At 43.7% G+C, this 23,293-nt stretch overlaps 1 protein-coding gene and 1 long non-coding RNA gene across 2 annotated transcripts in view; both read right to left on the bottom strand.

Moving 5' to 3' along the window:
- Nucleotides 1-350: 350 nt before the first annotated feature.
- LOC110171358 (aldehyde dehydrogenase family 3 member A2-like) lies at nt 351-20,084 on the bottom strand. The gene is made up of 11 exons (XM_020937061.2): nt 19,980-20,084; nt 17,926-18,090; nt 15,146-15,377; nt 13,854-13,939; nt 13,003-13,211; nt 12,209-12,326; nt 10,751-10,892; nt 8,568-8,734; nt 8,398-8,497; nt 6,660-6,895; nt 351-812 (listed from the first exon to the last, which is right to left on the bottom strand). The coding sequence occupies exons 1-11, from the start codon at nt 19,980-19,982 to the stop codon at nt 789-791; spliced, it is 1,482 nt and encodes a 493-aa protein (XP_020792720.1). The 5' UTR covers nt 19,983-20,084; the 3' UTR covers nt 351-788.
- A 2,446-nt stretch (nt 20,085-22,530) lies between these two features.
- LOC129407290 (uncharacterized) overlaps nt 22,531-23,293 on the bottom strand; it is a 2,668-nt gene continuing 1,905 nt past the window's right edge. The window contains exon 2 of the long non-coding RNA XR_008631480.1: nt 22,531-23,293. This exon is cut by the window's right edge and continues 1,072 nt beyond it. This is a non-coding gene — a long non-coding RNA (uncharacterized LOC129407290).

Genomic DNA, 23,293 nt, shown 5'->3' with positions numbered 1-23,293 from the left:
TTGTTGTGTTGTAGCTTTTTGTTGTGTTGTGGCTTTATGTTGTATTGTGGCTTTTTGTTGTGTTGCGGCTTTTTGTTGTGTTGTGGCTTTTTGTTGCGGCTTTTTGTTGTATTGTGGCTTTTTGTTTTGTTGTGGCTTTTTGTTGTATTGTGGCTTTTTGTTGTGTTGTTGCTTTTTGTTGTGTTGTGGCTTTTTGTTGTGTTGCGGCTTTTGTTGTGTTTGTGGATTGTTTGTTTTGTTGTGGCTTTTTGTTGTATTGTGGCTTTTTGTTTGTGTTTGTGGCTTTTGTTGTGTGTTGTATTGTGGCTTTTGTTGTTGTTGTGGCTTTTGTTGTGTTTTGTGGCTTTTGTTGTGTTGTGGCGTTTTGTTGTAGTTGTGGCTTTTTGTTGTGTTGCGGCTTTTTGTTGTGTTGCAGCTTTTTGTTGTGTTGTGGCATTTGTATTCGTTGTGGCTTTTGCATTAAAATAGAGTCCCGCGGTCATTTCTGTTGTGGCTTTTTTTGGTTTGTTGTGGCTTTTTGTTGTGTTGTGGCATTTGCATTTGTGTTGTTGAGTTTGTATATGCTGCGGCATTTGCGTTTGCGTCCTCCCGGCTTCCGTAATTAAGGGATTTTTAAAAAGTTATAAAAACGTGCCGTACTATTGCATTATTAAGCAGCAAATCTACATAAAAGTAGTAACACTTATTTTAAATTGGGTAAAATGTGAATTAACATAAAAACCCTAAAATGAAACTGAAATGTGCAGGACGTGAAACTGATTTGAAATGCCGTGGACCAGAATCGAGCTTCAGGCCGATCTGAGCAGGAACCTCTGAAAAACAAAATAAAACAGAGAAATTGGTTAAAATTTTAAAAAGGTAAAAACTATAACTGCTCCTTTTGTTTTTAAAATCACAACTGAACCCAGAACATGATTATTACCTCCAAAAATAATGTGAACAAGAGCCAAAGTCTGTCTAAATTACACAATAGTTCGACTAAAACAAATAAATGACAACTTTATTTTGTGGAATCGAGGTTTAAAGTGTGATTTTAACTCTATCTGCCATGTGGTATTAAAGGATTTTCATTATTTTATACTTTTTTGAGTCCTCAGCTTTTTCAACTTTGTATTTGAGACTCTGAAAAGGACAATTTTTCAGAATTTCAGCACGTCCAAGTAGCACCTCCTAAAGTTTTACACTGTTGTTTCCTCGTCACAAACAGACCTGGAGTCGTGTTTTGTTTCATTCTCACATGTTTAACTCACAAACTCTGCACATTTAGGCGGAGTTCTTCTCTCAGACAAAGACAAATGTGTGTGAATGAAACTAAACACAACTCCAGGTCTGTTTATGAGGAGGACGCCACATTAGAACATGATTTAAAGTTTATAAGAGTCAGTTTTATGTGATACTGGACCTTTAAGTTCCAGTTAAAGTCGTAGTTCTACACACTGTATGGTCTTGTGTTTCCTTGGACAGTAGTAAAATGAATTAGCCTGATTCATCAGACGGTTTCACTTTGCGGAAAACTGTCTGACCTCGCAGGATTAGGATTCGTTCACTTGACGGTAGGCGGGTACTTTTTTTAAAAATTTAAGGAATCGCTGTTATTTGGTCGTGATGTATGTAAAGCTCCAAATCCCGTAGGAACAAGGGCAATAACGTCTTTCCCCTTGATAAAATTAATCAAATATTCTCTTTGTTCCAGCTTTAAATCCTCGATCCCAGGAATCGTTGCCAACACTGAATGTTTGACTCTTCGCTGATTGTCTGGTGCCTGAACTCGCATCACTTCTGGGGGTTTTGCGAACCGTTTAGTGTATTCTGATTCCTGATCTAGTCACTGGAGAGAAATGAAATTGAGCTAGACGAAGACCGTCTTGTCGGTTGAAACGTGTTGGCGTCCGTTCATGCAATAAAGGACTTTTAATATATTCAGTCGTTGAGCCTTGGGTTTGTACCTTGCCCACTTTTACTATTTTTTTTTTTACACTGTAAGGGTAACATTTTGTAAAGACAACTCCGGGGGCCTCATTTATAAAGCTCGCTTCAACAAAAATCTTTGCGTACACGCTCCACGCCAACCGCGGTATTTATGAACCTCGACTAAAGCATGGCATTTGCTTCACTCTACGCCAACTCGGGACCTCTTGTAAACTCTACGCAAAGTCTGGAGACACGGGGAAAAAGCGACACTCGTGGCGAGGAGCAGAAGTGAACAGAGTTTGAGGAAGTGTTTCCCTCCCTCGCTCCTTTCGCTCTCCAGGGGAGGGCATCTGAATCTCTCGCACGCGCTCATAATTTGACCATTCAGATCAGCGCGTGCATGTATCTATGTGTATATGCATAAATATACAGGGCCAGTCCACACACACCACAGACAGACTTAAAAATATAGAGATAAAACTCTTGAAACAGCGAGAAAACACATGAGCTTTACTGCAAAGATGTTCTGCCTAAATATTATGAAATATAATTAAATTGACAGATGAGTCGTTGTTGTCACTTTTAGTTGTGTATTTATTTGTAAAACCTTGATTAAGCCTTTGTCGTGACTGCGTGGAGCCTCTGTCCCGCGTGTCTCGGTCAAACCCACTGATTATCGGCTCATGTTTAGGGAAATCTCATTCACGAGTCACTTTACATGCTCCTTTTATGGTGAGGTGGAGGTGTGAGGGGGCGTGGTCTGTCCTTTTATGGTGAGGTGGAGGTGTGAGGGGGCGTGGTCTGTCCTTTTATGGTGAGGTGGAGGTGTGAGGGGGCGTGGTCTGTCCTTTTATGGTGAGGTGGAGGTGTGAGGGGGCGTGGTCTGTCCTTTTATGGTGAGGTGGAGGTGTGAGGGGGGCGTGGTCTGTCCTTTTATGGTGAGGTGGAGGTGTGAGGGGCGTGGTCTGTCCTTTTATGGTGAGGTGGAGGTGTGAGGGGCGTGGTCTGTCCTTTTATGGTGAGGTGGAGGTGTGAGGGGGCGTGACGTGACGTGGGTTTACGTGCGCAAATTCTAGTTGCAGGTGGGATTTATAAAGCACAGATTGCGTGTTTTGGTGCGTGCGGTGCGTTTTCTAAATATGGAGTTTGCGCGGCGCCTCTCGTAGCTACAGACGTACGCACGAACTTACCACAACTCCTGCACAGTTTTTTATAAATGAGGACCCAGGACTGTTGTGCAGGGAACAACATTACAGTATAACTTCAGTGAGTGCGTATACATGCACATCAATAACCCGGTTATTAGCCATATCCCGGTTATGTCAGTATTCGGGTTACTGTGTTTACATGCGCACTGAGAAACCGGGACACTCATATCCGCGTGTACATGATCAAATGGAGTGTCCCGGTTTCTTGACATAATCTTACAAATGCGCAGGCGCAAAAATTAACTTAAATCGATTTAATAAACCAGGAAAAATACAAACCGTGAGCTCCTTTAGCATAAGAAGCTAAGGAGCTACGAGATCTCCCACAATCCACTGTGCAGATTCTTCATTAAAATCTTCTGCATAAATAAACTCAACTTTACAACATATAAACCATAAACACTATAGACACATCAGCCCGTTTGATCAGATAATTCAGCTCTGATCACATTTGTTTACGTTTTACAGAAACGAAATTTAAAACCGTAGGCTAATTAGCATAAACTGTTAGCGGCGATAAAAACAACTCGCTCCTTGCGCCGCTGATGTGATCAGTTTCTTTTGGACTAAATGACACGACTCTGTGGATTATGTGTGTTATTTCTGTGACAGAAGAGGTGCTGATGATGGTGAGTCTGTTCTGTGCGTGTAGAGTATAGGAGATAGTTCATGTTTTAGCTTTTCAGCGTCACACAAGTGCAGATTGTACGTGTGCAGGTTTAGCGCAGCTCTTTATTTTACGTCATTTCACTCGTTTGGTCACTTTATTTATGTTGGTCAATTTATTTATGTCACTACTGTTGTGGTGAAAGGCTGGAAAGTGTCTTTTGGACGCATGTGACTCAACTTTATGTTGCAGTAACCGGGGTACTGCGTATACATGCCACAAGTATCCCGGTTACTATCGGAATAAACCAGCTACAGTAACCCGGTTTCTAATAACCGGGACACTGCCATAACCGGGTTACTGAAACCGGGTTACTGCGTTTACATGCACCATCAAGAAACCGGGATACTCAAAAAACCCGATCATAACCGGGTTACTGATGTGCATGTATACGCACTCAATGTCTTTTAAGTCGCACTGTGTAACTTTTTGGTTCTGAGTCTGTCACCTGTTTGTTTCTATGGATACGTCACCGCTCTGCCTGGAATGTTCCGCAGTGTGACATTAAACAGCTCTACAGGTGATTTTACAGCTCAAAAATACCTATAAAAACAGATAGTGTGACTGTGAGCGGGGTCGCCTCTCCACAGACCCGCCCTGTAACCTGATCTAGTTTGGTCCGTGAAGACAGAATTGCAGATTTAAAGCCACACTGTGAAACATTCCAGACTGCAGAGCGAAACGAGAGTCGACCGGAGCAAGAGCAGAGAAGCCCGCCGTGACGTCAGCGGGGGGAGCGTGCGCTGGTGCAGATGAGCGTCGGCCCCCGTGGTGTCGAGCCCGTTTCAAAGGTGAGCGAGACAAAGGCCGGTGTGTGCGGGGCAGCGGTGCATGCTGGGTAACGTGCACTAGAATGGGGCGTATTGTGGAGCAGTGACAGGGGCTTTGTTTGAGCGTGAGCTGAGGTGGGACAGCGGTGGGAGGGGAGCCTGGGAAACAGAAAGGCTCCGATAGAAAGGATCCACTGTACAGAGACAGAGAGACAGAGCGAGCGGGCAGACGGCTCCTCATCGTTATCATCACATACATCACATTTAAATACTTTTATGACCTTTTTGCTTTCCCTTGTGACGGAAATATTATTAAAAGGTCTAAAAATTACGCAAAACTGACTCTTACAACGCTGAGACGACGCCACTAAACGGATTTAGATCATTGTGTTGCCTTTTATTGTTTTGAAAATGTTAAACTCACAGAAAACAAGGCCCCACCGCCCTTTGCTCTCCACGCTAAGTCACTCCCCCTTCAGAAACTCGAAACTACTGCACGTCACATCAGGTTTGTGAAGTTGCTGTGTACTAGAAGGACTAAACCAGGACTAAACCGGGACTGAACCAGGACTAAACCAGGACTAAACCAGGACTGAACCAGGACTGAACCAGGACTGAACCAGGACTAAACCAGGACTAAACCAGAACTGAACCAGGACTGAACCAGGACTGAACCAGGACCAAACCAGGATTAAACTAGGACTAAACTGGGACTAAACTGGGTCTAAACCAGGACTGAACCAGGACTGAACCAGGACTGAACCAAGACTAAACTAGGATTAAACTAGGACTAAACCGGGACTAAACTGGGTCTAAACCAGGACTAAACCAGGACTAAACCAGGACTAAACCAGAACTGAACCAGGACTGAACCAAGACTAAACTAGGATTAAACTAGGACTAAACTGGGTCTAAACCAGGACTAAACCAGGACTACACCAGGACTAAACCAGGACTGAACCAGGACCGAACCAGGACTGAACCAGGACTAAACTAAAACTAAACCAGGTCTAAACCAGATCTAAACCAGGACTAAACCGGGACTAAACTAGGACTAAACCAGTACTAAACCAGTACTAAACCAGGACTAAACCAGGACTAAACCAGGACTAAACCAGGACTGAAACCTAAACCAGGACTGAAACCAGGACTAAACCAGGGACTAAACCAGGACTAAACCAGGTCTAAAACCAGGACTAAACTAGGACTGAAACCAGGACTAAACCAAGACTAAACCAGGACTAAAACCAGGACTAAACCAGGACTAAACCAGGACTAAACCAGGACTGAACCAGGACTAAACCAGGACTAAACCAGGACTAAACTAGGACTAAACCAGGACTAAACCAGGACTGAACCAGTGTCATTAGATGAGTATCGTATAGTATTTTTTAGGGTGACCATGTTCACCATCTTAATGTACACTGTCCCTGTTAAATAAACCAAATAAATAAAATATAAATATAAACACATCGCAGCCACCGAGACGATCACCTCCGCTGATGTGTTTATGTAATAAAAACACCAAAGTCTCTCTCTCGGCCCGGTCTGCCATCGCTCCAGGAAAAGACCAGGAAATGTCACTTGTTTCCAGGGCAACAGATGCGACTAAACTCAAACACAAAGGCGTCCAACTAGAGGCGTCCAGCTCGTTTTTTGACGCTCCGGTCTGAACGTATGAATAAAACCTCCATCAGACATATTTTTGATGAGGGAACAACATTAGAACATTGGAAGAAAGATACAAAAAGTCGATTCTACACTTACAACAAACTCTCTTTAATTAAAAAATATAATAATTAGGGATGGAACAAGATCTCGCGAGACAAAACTTCCACAAGATCGAGATTTTTTTCCATGTTTTGGACAAAAAAGGGTTAAACACGGATGAGCTGCATCTCTTAAAGTTCCAAAAAGCAGGGCAAGAATGGAGACAAAAATATTAAATCAAATAAATAAATAAATTGACTGAATCGTGGAATTTATACATTTGGAATTCTGTTAAAATCGTCTTGTTTCGTTCCCGTGGACCCGATCTCGTATCTCGTCTTGTGGAAGTCGTATCTCGTTCCGTCCCTTATAATAAAGTGACGCTGCGTGTACCTGTACGACGAAGGCGGCCAGCCCCACGAGCAGACTGAAGAGAGTGAAGCGCCTCAGCCGCCTCAGCGTGACCTGCAGGAGGAGCCGTCGAGCCCAGTGGTTCTTGCGGTGGGTGTGGGGCGGGTAGCGCATCCTGTTGACGGCCTCCAGGCTCAGAGACTTGATGAGGCAGCTCCTCAGGTGACTCAGGCGGTCAAACGTGTGCTTTCCTTTGTAACTGCCCATGCCGCTGTTACCTGCAGGGGGCGCAACACCGCACACACTTTAGTATAATAATCCTTACAGCGCTTTGTCCTTTGCAGATCAGAGGAGGTGCACACAGACGGAGTTATGGATTAGTTTTTGAGCCGATACGAAATCTGATTTTTGAGCTGCTGCTGTGCTCAATAACAGAGCATGAAAACCCGACTGAAGTCTGTCGCTGCGGGTTCGGACAAATATGTAGAACTTCAGGCTCTGGGTCGGACGCGGATACATCAGGGTCAGTCTGTATGAAATCAGCCGTTTTCAAGGAATCTCCCCTATGAGCCATCTCAGATTTGGTTGAAAAAAATTCTAATTCAAATCTCAAATTTTAGCTCAGTCCCTTCAGTCGTTCCTGAGTTATTTCCCGTTGAAATTTTGGGGCCTTGTTCACTTTTTCAGAAGCCTTAATTTATAATCGTGTTTGAGAGACCAGAACTAGAAAACAGAGCTAGAAGCTGGAAATGTGTATTATTGTAGATTCTTTGTCATAGATTTTGAATTTTTTTGTCAAATATTGTGTATCTTTATTAACCCATTGACACTGGATGCTGCGCAGCACTGAGTCTCCTGTCGGTGTCCGGATTGTCTGGTGATCAGTGTAACTGGTAAAGGCGGAGCCACATCTGGAAGCATCGGGGGGCGTGTCTTCCTCTCGCTTCATTCACTCCCATAGAGACGCAAAACTGCCGGAGCTGTACTGTCGCGTTAAACCTTCTTTATCGTGGCGTTTTATTTCTCCATTGAAAAATAATCCAACTGTATCCCGCACATGTTTCCATCAAGACCTGGTTTGAAGTAACAAACGTTGCTCTTTATGGCCACTTGATCTGGTCGCTGTTCCAGACGCTCCTGTAACAGGTGTCATATCGCTGTGTCGTGTAACAAATAAACAAGGTCAAGCACAAAAATGTTGTCCGTTTGTTGTCCATGGTCAAGCACAACATTTTTCCAAGAAATCAGTAAGATTTCATAACTATTGTGTAATGGATGTTCCAAAACTCAAATTGTGCTTGTTTATGTGCAGAAGATACAATGTGAAAAGAGTTATTTTACATGACATGGGCTCTTTAAATTCTCTGGATAATGTGGATGAGATGCTGCAGTTTAAATTCACAACTTTACGAGAGGTGAGGAATAAAGTCTAATCATTATTTTCACTATATCCTGAGTTTGTATTTTGCGTCTCTGTGTCCGTTAGAGGAACACAAACTATATCCTCCAAGTGTCATTGACGCTTTTAAAAACACGGGCGTGTGTGGCTTTGCTGCGTCACGTGTCGCTGAAGATCCTGGTAAATTCCAGGTAAAGAAACACTGTAAATCCTGTAAGAGCGAATTAAAAATAATGTATTCAATTAATAATAATAACAATCCATAAATAAAAACCCAGGATCATGTACAGCGGGTTAAAACAAACATTTTAAGACTCTATAACATGTCTTTACTCGATCGACCCTTTAACCCTTGACCCTTTGGTTTTGTCTGGGACTCACCCACTCCTCCGAAGGGCAGCGTGGACACCGTGAAGTGGACCAGACAGTCGTTGGCCAGAAGAGCTCCGCTGGACGTCTCTGAGATCATCCTCTGAATGAGCTACGAGAGAAACAACGAAACATGAAACACAGGAAAGTTACAGAGTGCCTCTTTAAAATAACAGCTGCACCTTCTTGTCCTTGGTGAAGACGTAGATGACCAGCGGCTTCTCTCGATCGTTGATGAACTGAATGGCGTCGTCCACTCCTCGGACCGGGAGAATGGGCAGAACAGGACCGAAGATCTCCTCCTGCATGATCTTAGCGTCTGGAGACACGTCCTTCATCACCGTGGGACCTGGAACATCACGAGAAACTTCAGAGGAGCAGGTACATCTCATTTGGCCTGGAGGACGGCTTCTTCCTGCTTGTTTCCATAGAAATGTTGTTTATTTATCAAATATGCTGCTGAAGAAATTTAGTGTGTGTTTTGATGATGTTAAATGTTTTCTGTTCAGAGCCTTTTGCCTTTTTCCACCGTACACAGCTCCTCTGTGGTGGAATTATGGACGTGGGACCTTCTTCAGACTCACTGTGGTCTTTAGGTTCTGCTGCAGGTGCCCAGGTGGCACTGGGTCAGTCAGCTGTTGGTGGGCGCTCACATCCACTGAGGCACTATAGATATTTAACTCTTTCCCCCTTGGACGCCGACTAGGAACAACCCACACATACATGACGAGGGCTCCCTGTAGAGCACAACTGTATAAACGAAAACACTTCCACGAGTGATTATAAATGACTTTCACACTCATGAACTGAATTGAAACACAGACATATTTGGTATTTCTGGAAACTTTAGACTCTGAACTCTTCAGTTATGGATGTTTAAATGTGATTCAACTCATTTACAGGTTTATAACAACTCACTGAAAATGAGAGTTTACCTGGTCACGTGCAAAATCGAAAACAAAAAACTACATTCAGCATCTGATATCTGCATGTTCTGAAAACTATATTCATAAAGAAATGTAACAATATATTTGTCAAAGTACCATATTTCCGGGCCATTAGACGAGGTCTTAAGCCTCTAACCGCATCAAAAAACAACCGTGCGCCCCGCAATCCAGAGCGCCCCACAAGACTTCAGTAAACTACAAAGCCGCACCACCCGCAGAACACACAAACACACACGGAGCAGACAGCGACCGCACAGCGACAAACACCCACAGACACTCATCACTCCACACCGACGAGGACGGAGTGAGTCCAATGTGCCACTTCTAGACACGACTGAACAACTGAGTCACTGCAACCAATCCGTTGGTCCCAGACACACCCTCCCTACACGCCACAACTGAACAAAGCCCAGAGTCACCGTGAACGAACAAACAAACAAAACCACTCACCCATCACACTGTTGGGTTTCATTTAAAGTCCAGGAGGTTTATTTGTGAAAAAAGTTCAAAAATAGACCATTTAATTTATAATCCAGAGCGACTAATAGTGCAGAAAATACGGTATTTAAACAGATTTCATATCATCAGATACAGTACAGCCAAGTGTACACCTGTTTTTACCTGTTGTTCACCTGTGTGGACCTAATTCATTTTTTCCATTTAACTTATTCGACTCATCACAGCCTCTGTTCACGTGTGAAAAACAGGAACCGTTTCTAATGTTCGTCAAATCACGTCTTTAGTGACACAGTGCAGGTGTTAAAACACGTCATTAATGAAACAAGGGGATCGTCAAATGTCGTCTTCATGGGGGAAAGAGTTGATGTTCACATTTATGCAGCACATGGACGTGTTGAGCTGAATTCCTGCTGTTCCAGTTCTGCTCTGAGAAAACACAAACTCCACACTTTTAATTCACTTTTAAAACAAACCTGAGTGTCTTGTACATTATATTATATTTTGTTTTTCTTTTTCACTATGGACCAAATCATATTTGTGTCTGAAATAAAGAATAAATAAATATTCCACAGTATGGCAAAAAACTCATCTATCTCCATGAAGAATATTCCAGAGTGTATTTTTAACTTTCTGTTTCCATGGAATCATGCGGGGGGGCTACCTCAGACCTCCAGAAAGTTACATACTGTAGCTTTAAAAGAACAATATTGACATAAAACGTCTGGATATGAAAAGAGAATCCTCTCACTGAAATATAAAGAATAAAGTAAGAAGAGAGCAGTGTGTGTGAACCAGGAGGAGAGTGTGTTTATACAACACACATCTGTACAGGAGCAGGACACACCAGAAACATCTGGAACAGGCGCTTTAACACTTCTCACTGTGTTTGTCTGGGTGTTCACAGACTAGTTGTGTCCTTTTGGTTTTTTGGTTGTGTCCCTTGGGTGCTCTGGTCTTACTGATGTAGCGGTCCTTCTCGTCGTAGTCTCCGCCCACCGCCACGGCCCCGCCCTCCATCAGACCCACGATTCTCTGGAAGTGCCTCTGGTTTATGATGCGGCCGTAATCTTTAAAGCTCTGAGGGTTTTCTGTGTAAAACTCCTGCAACAGAAACAATAAGTAATGTATCTTATCATTTATAACAGGCATGTCCAAACTATGGCCCATGGGCCAAATACGGCCCTCAGACAAATTTTTCTTGGCCCTCAGGCTTCCAGGAGAATTGACCCAAATTACCTTGCATCAATGAAAAATTAACTTTTTATTGCAAGTTTTTTTGAAAATCTATCTTGATAAAGTTAATATTTAATATTTAGTGTTTGGTTTTGAGGATCTTCGCATGAATAAAGACTGAGGCTCATTCTAACGTGTTAAACATGCACAGATTTCAATATTTCAATTTACTGAGCACCAGTTTACGTCCCTCGATCAGTCCTCTGCTTCGTCTGTGTTTAGATTTGTGGCCCTTGATGAAAAAAGTTTGGACACCCCTGGTTTATAGCCCAGTATTATGCATGCAACCTATATATTTTTTTTTATTTTGGGCAAAGTTTGGTGAGTTTTTGAACATGTTTAAGTGGTCAAATTAGAGCTCAAAAAGCTGAAGAAAAAATAATAAATAAACAAATAAAAATAATATTTTTAGCAAAAACAATATATCCGTTAACACTGGAACAGCATATTATATGTTTTTTGAAAACTCTCGACCTTCCCCACGTCACCGTGGGGTCATTGGTGAGTGACGGGCGCTGACGCGCTCGTCATTCACCATCTCGTCGGGGTTGCCCATCGCCTTCCATTGACTTCCATTCATTTTAGCAGTAGTAAATATGGCTCAGGCCTTGGGCGTGGGTTACTGGGACACTGCTGTTCGTGCCGGGGGCGACCGAGGACATAGTTGCATGTCGTCGTCTCATCGTTGCCCATGCACTTCTCATAGCAAAAGCAATAGGCCCTAAGCCCTGTCGGGGCTTGGGCAGAAAAGTAGACTAGAGTAATAAAAGTCAGTTATATAGAAGAGGTGATAAGGAAACAGTGCAAAAATGATATAAGATAAGATAAAATAAGATATGACTGACAGGACAGAGGATTATCTGTTCCATCGACATGGAGACGCTTTTACTTTTGGACTGAAGAGGAGCAGGTCTGTGGAGCAGCGAGGACAAATGGATCTGATTCTTATCAGCGCAGCAGATACAACAAAACCAACAGAGAGATAAGATCTACACCCTCCAGGTAATAAAACACACTGACTGTAGTTGGAGTAGAGTCAGTAGAAGTATATGCAGTAGTAGCAGTAGTAGTAGCAGTAGTAGCAGTATTAGTAGTAGTAGTAGTAGCAGTAGTAATAGTAGTAGCAGTAGCAGTAGTAGTAGTACTTGTAGTACTAGTAGCAGTAGTAGTAGTAGTGTTTGTACCTTGATGCATTTGCGTATCTCCTCCACCACTCGGTCCTGGACACTGGGTTCACACAGAACATAATCTGGAGCGATACACGTCTGACCACAGTTTACAAACTTCCCCCACGTGATCCTCCTGAACACACAAACAACACACACACAACACACACACAACACACACACACACACACAACACACACACACACACACACACACACACACAACACACACACACACACACACACACACAACACACACACCACACACACACAACACACACACACAACAACACACACACACACACACAACACAACACACAGACAAACATGAGACACACACCAGAACATATCAGCTTGATACACGGATCATCACAAACAGAGCTGGGGTTGTGTTTTGTTTCATTCACATGTTTGACTAAAACTTTATTATGAGTCTGTCTACATCTGCAAAGCTCCAAACGCTCTGCTCCACCTCGTGATGTCATGAAGTGGCAGTTTTCAAGTGAACAGCTCCTTTTATTTTTAGTTCAGTAGAGACTGGTGATTCCAGAGCTGATAATAAATGATCCAAATGATTCTAGTGTGATGTGGGGAGTTTAAAAACACAGTGGAGCACTTCCTGTATCACCGCATGACATCACAAGGTGGAACAGAGTGTTTTCAGCCTAAATCTGCAGGGTTTGTGTGTTAAACATGTGTCCAGGTCTGTTTGTGACGAGGAAACGACATTAAAACAGATCAGAAAACTGTGTAAAATTGACCAAAATAAGATTAAATGAAAGTTTCTGACGTGTCTTTGTTTTGTTTTCTCACCGACAGGCGACTGACAGGTCACAGTCCGGGTGCACGTAACAGGGGCTCTTCCCCCCCAGCTCCAGGGTGACGGGCGTCAGGTGCGCACCCGCCGCCAGCATCACCTGTCGTCCCACGGAGGTGCTGCCCGTGAAGAAGATGTGCTCCCAACGCTGACGCAGCAGCTCCTGAGTCTCTGCCACACCTCCAGGGACCACCGGGTACAAGTCCTGAGGAGAGACCGGGACTGAACCAGGACTGAACCAGGACCGAGACGGGACTGAGCTGGGACTGAGCCAGGACTGAGTCAAGACTGAGCCAAGACTGATCCAAGACTGAGTCAAGACTGAGCCAGGACTAGACCAGATCTAGACCAGGACTGAGCCAGGACTGAGTCAGGACTAAACCAAGATTAACCCAGGACTAAACCAGGACTAAACCAGGACTAAAGCAGGACTAAACCTGAACTGAGCCAAGACTAGGCCAGTACTGAACCAGAATTAAACAAGTACTAAATAAAAACTAAAGTAAACCAGGACTAGACCAGGACTGAGCTGGGAATGTGCCAGGAGTAGACCAGGACTAAACAAAGACCACACCAGGACTAAAGTGAGACTAAACCAGGACTAAAGAAGAACTAAATAAAAAACTGCACCAGGACTAAAGAAGAACTAAAGAATAACTAAATAAAATCTAAAACAGGACTAGACCAGGACTAAACAAAGACCACACCGGGACTAAAGCGGGACTAAAGCAGGACTAAAGAAGAACTAAAGAAGAACTAAATAAAAACTAGACCAGGACTGTCCCAGGACTAAACCAGGACTAGACCAGGACCGTCTCTGTACTAGTCTTGTATAAAGAGTTCTGACCTGGTCCAGATACTGGGGCAGCAGCTCGGCCATGACCTCAGACGAGTGACAGCTCAGCTCAGACGGTTTTATCACCGCCGCGTTTCCTGAAACACAAACCACACACAACTGACCAGGAGTCCGTCACCTGCTCGTTTCCATGGATACGTCATCGCTCTGCCTGGAAAGTCCCACAGCGTGACATTAAACAGCTCTACTTTACATATTTATTCAATTTTAGAGCTCAAAAATCCCTAGAAAATCCCTAGATCTGACCTGGAACTTGGTCTGGTTTGGTCTCCATGGAGATAGAAAGGTTTAATGCCATACTGTGGGACATTGTGCCTTTTACAGACTGGTAAACACAGCATGAATCTGCCTGAAAATAAAAAACTGGGCTCATTTAAGTGAAAGGTCTCAGTGAAGTTGAGAGCCTGAGTGTTTGATGTGCAGCTGTAGTGCCCTCGTGTGGTGGCGCTGCTGTACTGCACCTCAGGACCAAACACTGTAAAAACTAAAACTTTCAACAGTCTGTGTTCAGGACTCATGATCAGACTTGACCAGGTTTGTTTTTGACTTTTATTCGTAGAGCCATGATCCTATGGTCCATAATCTATAATAGTCCTGGTTTAGACCTAGTTTAGTCCTGGTTCAGTCCTGGTTTAATTCTGGTTTAATTCTGGTTTAGACCTGGTTCAGTCCTGGTTTAATTCTGGTTTAATTCTGGTTTAGACCTTGTTCAGTCCTGGTTCAATCCTGGTTTAGTCCTGGTTTAGTCCTGGTTTTGTCCTGGTTTAGTTCTGGTTTAGACCTGGTTTCAGTCCTTGTTTTAGTTCTGGTTTTTAGTCCTGGTTTAGACCTGGTTTAGACCTGGTTTTAGACCTGGTTCAGTTGTAGTTCAGTCCTGATTCAGTCCTGCTTTAGTCCTGGTTCAGGCCTCGTTTAGTCCTGGTGTTAATCCTGGTTTAGTCCTAGTTTAGATCCTGGTTTAGTCCTAGTTTAATCCTGGTTTAGTCCTGGTTCAGTCCTGTTCAGGCCTCGTTTAGTCCTGGTGTTAATCCTGGTTTAGACCTGGTTTAGTCCTGGTGTTAGTCCTGGTTTAGTCCTAGTTTAATCCTGGTTTAGTCCTGGTTTAATCCTGGTTTAGTCCTGGTTCAGTCCTAGTTTTATGGTCACCACCAGAGACAGAAACATGTGAAGAAGGTAAATACATCTCCTACTGTTTTGTTTTTTAAAAAGAACCCAAGAAATGACTGAAAAACTTTTGTCCAGTATCAGATCTGAACTTCTCGCCCTGGAGTCTGGGTTCTGACCTGCGGCGATGGCTCCCACCAGCGGCTGCAGGGTCACGGCCCACGGGTAGTTCCAGGCCCCGATGATCAGCACCAGGCCCAGGGGCTGAGGCTGGACGAAGACCTGGTCCTGGAGCGTCAGAAGAGTCCTCTCCACCGGACGAGGAGACGCCCACTCGCACAGGTGATCCAGAGCCACGTGGATCTCCTCCTCACAGCCCAGAGTCTCAAACAACTCTGTGCTCTGCTCACTCTGATGAGAGGAGAGACGGAGGAGAGGAGAGAGAGGAGAGAGGAAGAGAGAGAGGAGAGAGAGGAGAGAGAGAGAGAGAGAGAGAGAGGAGAGAGAGGAGAGAGAGAGAGAGGAGAGAGAGAGAGAGAGAGAGAGAGAGAGAGAAGAGAGGGAGAGAGGAGAGAGAGAGACGGAGAGAGGAGAGAGAGAGAGAGAGAGAGAGAGGAGAGAGAGAGGAGAGAGAGAGAGAGGAGAGAGAGAGAGGAGAGAGAGAGAGAGAGAGAGAGAGAGAGAGAGAGAGAGAAGAGAGAGAGAGAGAGAGAGAGAGAGAGAGAGAGAGAGAGGAGAGAGAGAGAGAGAGAGAGAGAGAGAGAGAGAGAGAGAGAGAGAGAGAGAGAGAGAAGAGAGAGAGAGAGAGAGAGAGAGGAGAGAGAGAGAGAGAGAGAGAGAGAGAGAGAGAGAAGAGAGAGGAGAGAGAGAGAGAGAGAGAGAGAGAGGAGAGAGAGAGAGAGAGAGAGAGAGAAGAGAGAGAGAGAGAGAGAGAGAGAGAGAGAGAGAGAGAGAGAGAGAGAGAGAGAGAGAGAGAGAGAGAGAGAGAGAGAGAGGAGAGAGAGAGAGAGAGAGAGAGAGAGAGAGAGAGAAGAGAGAGAGAGAGAGAGAGAGAGAGAGAGAGAGAGAGGAGAGAGAGAGAGAGAGAGAGAGAGAGAGAGAGAGAGAGAGAAGAGAGAGAGAGAGAGAGAGAGAGAGAGAGAGAGAGAGAGAGAGAGAGAGGAGAGAGAGAGAGAGAGGAGAGAGAGAGAGAGAGAGAGAGAGAGAGAGAGAGAGAGAGGAGAGAGAGAGAGAGAGAGAGAGGAGAGAGAGAGAGAAGAGAGAGAGAGAGAGAGAGAGAGAGAGAGAGGAGAGAGAGAGAGAGAGAGAGAGGAGAGAGAGAGAGAGAGAGAGAGAGAGAGAGAGAGAGAGAGAGAGAGAGAGAGAGAGAGAGAGAGAGAGAGAGAGAAGAGAGAGAGAGAGAGAGAGAGAGAGAGAGAGAGAGAGAGAGAGAGAGAGAGAGAGAGAGAGAGAGAGAGAGAGAGAGAGAGAGAGAGAGAGAGAGAGAGAGAGAGAGAGAGAGAGAGAGAGAGAGAGAGAGAGAGAGGAGGAGAGAGAAGAGAGAGAGAGAGAGAGAGAGAGAGAGAGAGAGAGAGAGAGAGAGAGGAGAGAGAGAGAGGAGAGGAGAGAGAGAAGAGAGGAGAAGAGAGAGAGAGAGAGGAGAGAGAAGAGAGAGAGAGAGAGGAGAGAGAGAGAGAGAGAGAGAGAGAGAGAGAGAGGAGAGAAGGAGAGAGAGAAGAGAGAGAGAGAGGAGAGAGAGAGAGAGAGAGAGAGAGAGAGAGAGAGAGAGAGAGAGAGAGAGAGAGAGAGAGAGAGAGAGAGAGAGAGAGAGAGAGAGAGAGAGAGAGAGAGAGAGAGAGAGAGAGAGAGAGAGAAGAGAGAGAGAGAGAGAGAGAGAAGAGAGAGGAGAGAGAGAGAGAGAGTGGAGAAGGAGAGAGTGAGGGAGGCAGGAGAGAGGAGAGAGAAGAAAGAGAGAAAAAAGGGGAGGTAGAGGAAGAGAGAGAAGAGAGAGGCTCAGGAATTACAGAGAAATGAACCATAAACCAGGTCAAAACATCTGTGATCAAACTCCACCTGACACTCTCACCTGTTTAGTCCTGATTTAGTCCTGGTTTAGACCTAGTTTAGTCCTAATTTAGTCTTGGTTTAGTCTTGGTTTAGTCCTACTTTAATCCTGGTTTAGTCCTAGTTTTGTCCTGGTTTAGTCCTGATTTAATCCCACTGTTACGGCCCCAGGCCTTTAATATTTCTGTAGAGTTTCCTTGATTCCTGCTGCAGGAGTCCTGGTCTGTGATTGTGGAGCAAGTCGACGCCCACCTCACCTGCAGCCACCTCCCCCTATTTAAGGGGAATTGCCAGCACCTGGGTGCTGGCCTTGGTGGCCAGTCTTTTGGTTTTGTGTTTGTGTGCTAGTCTGTTCTGTTTTGTGCCTTTTTGGGTCACTCGATTCTGTTTGTGGTTATGTGGTTTAATTTGGGACTGGTTTTAGTTTAGTGTGTGTCCTAAGTTTTACCACGTTTTGTGTAACTGCGTGACCCTTTTCTGGCACAATTTATTCTGTTGTTCTGTTTCTTAGTTTAGGTAGTTTTCTGTATATTCTAGTGTTTTTGTTAAATTTACCTTTACTTCCTGTTAATTAAACCTTAATTTATTCCATTTTACATCTTGGTTTTTATTTTTGTTACTTCCCTCACCCGGAGCTTTACTTTAGTTAGTTTAGTCCTGGTTTAGTCTTGGTTTAGTCCTGGTTTATTCCTGGTTTAGTCCCGGTTTAGATCTGCTTTAGACCTGGTTTAGTCCTACTTTAGACCTGGTTTAGTCCTGGTTTAGTCCTGGTTTACACAGTTACAGAGTTGAGTTTCTGTGTGGAGTTTGTTCTCCTCGTGTCTGTGTGAGTTTCCTCCGGTTTCCCTCATCAACCCCAAACACCGAAATGCAAAAAACGAGCAGCTGTCAAATAAAAACAAAAACCGTGTCGTACTTTGCCCAGGTCTTTCTTCAGGGCGTCTGCGATCTCGCTCTTTCTCTCCGTCACAAACTTCAGCAGGTTCCTCAGCTGTTGTTTCCTGAACTCCAGCGGTCGAGTTCTGCCCGTCCTGAAGGCCTCTCGCGCCCTCTGCACCACCAGCGCCTCCCGGGACATGTCCTGCACACACCACCACACCACGCTCACTTTTACTGGTTTACCTGGTTTAGACCTGGTTTAGTCCTGGTTTAGACCTGGTTTAGACCTGGTTTAGACCTGGTTTAGACCTGGTTTAGTCCTGGTTTAGACCTGGTTTAGACCTGGTTTAGTCCTGGTTTAGTCCTGGTTTAGTCCTTGTTTAGTCCTGGTTTTAGACCTGGTTTAGTCCTGGTTTAGACCTGGTTTAGTCCTGGTTTAGACCTGGTTTAGACCTGGTTTAGTCCTTGTTTAGACCTGGTTTAGTCCTGGTTTAGTCCTGGTTTAGACCTGGTTTACCTGGTTTAGTAATGGTTTAGACCTGCTTTAGTCTTTGTTTAGACCTGGTTTAGTCCTGGTTTAGACCTGGTTTAGTAATGGTTTAGACCTGGTTTAGTCCTGGTTTAGACCTGCTTTAGTTTTGTTTAGTCCTGGTTTAGACCTGTTTTAGTCCTGTTTAGTTTTAGTCCTGGTTTAGTCCTTTTAGGTTTAGTCCTGGTTTAGACCTGGTTTAGTCCTTGTTTAGTCCTGGTTTAGACCTGGTTTAGACCTGGTTTAGACCTGGTTTAGTCCTGTTTAGACCTGGTTTAGACCTGGTTTAGTCCTGGTTTAGTCCTGGTTTAGACCTGGTTTAGACCTGGTTTAGTCCTGTTTAGTCCTGGTTTAGTCCTGGTTTAGTCCTGGTTTAGACCTGGTTTAGACCTGGTTTAGTCCTGGTTTAGTCCTTGTTTAGTCCTTGTTTAGTCCTTTTAGACCTGGTTTAGTCCTTGTTTAGTCCTTGTTTAGTCCTGGTTTAGTCCTTGTTTAGTCCTGGTTTAGTCCTGGTTTAGTCCTTGTTTAGACCTGGTTTAGTCCTGGTTTAGTCCTGTTTAGTCCTGGTTTAGTCCTGGTTTAGTCCTGTTTAGTCCTGTTTTAGTCCTGTTTTAGTCCTGGTTTAGTCCTTGGTTTAGTCCTTGTTTAGTCCTGTTTAGACCTGGTTTAGACCTTGTTTAGTCCTTGTTTAGACCTGGTTTAGTCCTGGTTTAGTCCTTGGTTTAGTCCTTTTAGTTTAGTCCTGGTTTAGTCCTTGTTTAGTCCTGGTTTAGTCCTGGTTTAGTCCTGGTTTAGAGTCCTTGGTTTTTAGACCTGGTTTGGTCCTGGTTTAGATCTGGTTTAGACCTGGTTTAGTCCTGCTTTAGTACTAGTTTCAAGATGGTTTAATCCTGGTTTAGTTCCATTTTAGTTTTGGTCTATCAGAGGCTCTTCAGTACTGTTTTAGTCCTGTTTTAGTCCTGTTTTAGTCCTGGTTTAGTCCTGTTTTAGTCCTGTTTTAGTCCTGGTCCCTCTGTACAAACGTGTTCTTCTGAAATACACAGGATTCTTGTGTTACTTTGGCCTTTTAGTTTAGTCAGTTTAATCTTTAAAATGTAAACTTTGAACAGAATCCTATTTTTAAATCACAAACAGAGGTACGGTGCAGTTACAGTGTCAAATATTGCAGGAGTAAAAGTCCAGAATCTGAAAACTAGTCTGAGAACCAAAAAAACAACAAAAAAAATTACATAATTCATCTTTAATAAAAACTTCTATTTATCACTATTTTCACCAAAAAACAAACCTAAATGAATCAACTAAATAAAATAAACGCCACATGCCAAAAATAACATAACGGTGCATGTTTATTTATAATATCAGAGACTAAAAATTGCATTAATACAAGAAAAGAAACATTTAGAGGAGATTCTGCAGAAAGCGCTTTGTTTATGTTTTGATGCAGAGTTAGCTTTAGCCTTAGCAATGCCCGATTATCAAACCTCCGTGACTTAATGCAAGCTTTATATGTTTATTTATGATTTTGTTCTTAGTATTAATGCTTAAACAAATAGATTTCTTACCATGAAATGTTAAATCGTGCACCAAAAAGTAAGAAAAGTCTCGTTTCGTTCTTATGACTGTGTTGTAAACTTTAGCCGCACGCCCCAAGGTTCGCGTCGCCCATTGGTCCAGCAGCTAGTCACTCTGAAGACGGACCAATCAGAGAGTAGAACAGACGCTAAGTCCCGCCCACACAGTAATAACATACACAAACTCGCCCAAAGCTCAAATTCCATCGTTTTTTTTGGCCAATTTAAGGTCACGTAAGGTCATGTTTAGAGTGAGCAGACGTCTTTATTTACCCGGGACAGTCCCAGCTCTGAGTCCTGTGTCCCCTGTCCCTGCAGATTTATACAAAACCACTGATTTGTCCCAGTTTTATACAAGAAATGTCCCAGGTGTCCCTATTTTTGACCACTTTGATCTAAACCAGGACTATATCAGGGCTATTTCGGTCTAAACCAGATCTAAACCAGTACTAAACCAGGGCTAAAATAGAACTATTTCAGGTCTACACCAGATCTAAACTGGGTCTGAAGTAGGACTAAACCAGGACTATATCAGGACTAATTCAGGTCTAAACAAGGTTTAAACAAGACTTTAAACCAGGACTGAAGCCAGGTCTATTTCAGGTCTAAAACAAAACTAAACCAGGTCTAAACCAGGACTATATCAGGTCTAAACCAGGTCTAAAACAGAACTGAACCAGGTTTATTTCAGGTCTAAATCAGAGGAGCATAAATTACATTTGTTTATCGTTCAGAACTGAAGAAGCAGCTTGGATGAGCTGCGAAACGTCTTCAACCAAACTAACTTTTGTCCAGGCGACAAACTGAATTTTCTCCTCACTCATAATTACAAGTTTAAAAGTCATAATTATGAGTTTTAAAGTTGACTCTGAATCTGTCCTTGTCATGGAAGTTTAACCCAGATAAAAATCCATGTGTTAAAAGTACTTTTGCAAAAGCATATTTCATAGTCATAAAAGGTTAAAAAGACAATTCATTTTATTTTATTATTCATTCATTATTCATTCATAAAATAGACAGTTCATGTTATGGTTAACAAAATATTTGCTAAATTTAAAAAGGGATAAGAAATATTCATATTTTATTTTAGGGTCGGGCACCTTAACACGTTAATTTTGCATTAACTAATTAATTCATTATCGCCGACAATTATTTTAATGTTGTTAACGCCGTCGCAGTATTTTTTTTATTTTTGTAAACGTCTGTTGCTCACTGGCTTTTATTTTGAAAAAGTCCACTGCGAGCGTTTCTTTAAGTTTAACGTCTTTTTTTAAACACTTTTTTTCACTTTTTCTGACCACGTGAGATGCAACATGTCCGAGCCTCTGTGGCCCGCGGCCTCGGGCTCCGGCTGGGCCAGACCAGCAGTGAGCTGAGTTTCTGCGGCTCTCCGGTTCAAGGGTCTTTCTCGTTCTTCTCTGTCCAAATAGAGGTGTCCAGTGCGGTTTTCAATCACGTCAAACGCCCCTAGTTTGCTGCTTGACTTTTTTTTGAGTCATTCGCTTCATTCGTGCTTCCTGGTCGCTTTAGTTTGGGAATTTTGGTTGCGCGAGTAAATCCGCTCTATTTGTTGTTGCTCCACATACAATATGTTCTCTGGCTGCCTAAGAAATCATCCCGAGTTTACAAAGTTTTCCTTTTTGTTTCTTCCTGTGGATCAATCCTGTCCATCAACTTCACCTTTCACCATTTTTCAATTCTGTTGGGAAGAGAAACAGTTTGAACGGAGGTTTGAGTCACACACATCTGATTCACTTTTGCACTTGGGGAGTTCACAAACTTCCGAAGTCCATTTCTCGAGCCGTTTTCCGCTGTTAGGATCCAACAACCACACAATTAACGATGTCCGAATCCCAAAACTAAAATATGACAATATCAGAACCAGAAACAAAAGTGATATGGTTCAAAAGACTTGAAAAGATCGACTTTGACAATAGACACATCCCACTGGGAAAACAAACATGGAGGATCCTTCCCAGTATGGATTGCGCGATGACCGGAAGTGTGAAATTCATGATGCATCTACTGGAGCTTTAAAGTGTAACTGTGTGTAAAATGTGTTAAATAAACTGCACACCTGAGTCTTTCTTCTGATTACACGTCACTCCTTTAATTGGAAAATGCAGACACATGAACATGGTCAAAATCTCGCAGGTTTTTACAGGCATTTCTTAATACACGAGTAGAGTCTTTACAGTAGTAGTAGAAAGAAGGTCGGAGCTGCCTTGTTGTAGATTTTTATTGTTATTTCTCAGTAGGATTTTTCTTAACTAAATCCTTGGCAGATTATATTATAAATTATTTACACTTTGTGCTTTTTAAACTGGCAAGACGTCCCCACACATTCAGCCATTCATGCAACACTCACAGATATTTACATCAAGTTTAGGTTCGCTACCATCAACACGACTCGGGAGCGGTGGCTGTTTAAAGCTGCACTGTGGGACTTTTCTGGTGGAGGGTCCGTCTCAGTGCTCGTCTCCATGGAGATGTTACGGCTTTAGGTCAGAATGTCTGTTTTTCGAGGTGTTTTTGAGCTATAGATCCACCTGTGATTGAATAAATATAAACTAGAGCTGTTTAAAGTCACACTGCGGGACATTCCAGGCAGAGCGATGACGTCTCCATAGAAACAAGAAGGTGACGGAGCCGCAACTGTAAAAATCTGTGTGTCATTCGTTCATTTGTTTTTCAAAATAAAACCAAAAATAAGAAAATTAAAAAAACAAAAATTTTCTTATTTGTCTCTAAAACCAAACACACGGACTGAACCAGGTCCAGGACCAGACCAGGAACCAGACTGGGACTGAGACCAGGACTCAGAGTGGGACCAAGACCAGGACTGAGACCGAGAAGAGACCAGGACCAGACCGTGATTGAGACTGGGACTAGACCGGGACCAGGCCAGACCAGGCCCAGACCGTGATTGAGACCGGACCAGACCGGGACTGTGACCAGGACCAGAACAAGAGTGAGACCGGGACTGAGGCCGGGACCAGACTCTGATTGAGACTGGGACTGAGACAGGGATCAGACCGGGACTAGGACCAGAAATGAGACCGAGACTGAGGCTGGGACCAGATCAGGACCAAACCCTGATTGAGACCGGGACTGAGACCAGGATTGAGACCGGGACTGAGGTCGGGACCGGACCAGGACCAGACCAGGACCACACCGTGATTGAGACCGGGACTGAGGTCGGGACCGGACCAGGACCAGACCAGGACCACACCGTGATTGAGACCGGGACTGAGACAGGGAGTGGGACCAGACTGGGACTGAGACTGGGACCAGACCAGGACCGG

This window comes from Boleophthalmus pectinirostris, unplaced genomic scaffold (assembly GCF_026225935.1).
Source record: "Boleophthalmus pectinirostris isolate CB_2022bp ecotype Guang Dong unplaced genomic scaffold, ASM2622593v1 HiC_scaffold_9, whole genome shotgun sequence".
NCBI classification, from domain to species: Eukaryota; Metazoa; Chordata; class Actinopteri; order Gobiiformes; family Gobiidae; genus Boleophthalmus; species Boleophthalmus pectinirostris.
This window is presented reverse-complemented; position numbering and strand designations above follow the sequence as displayed.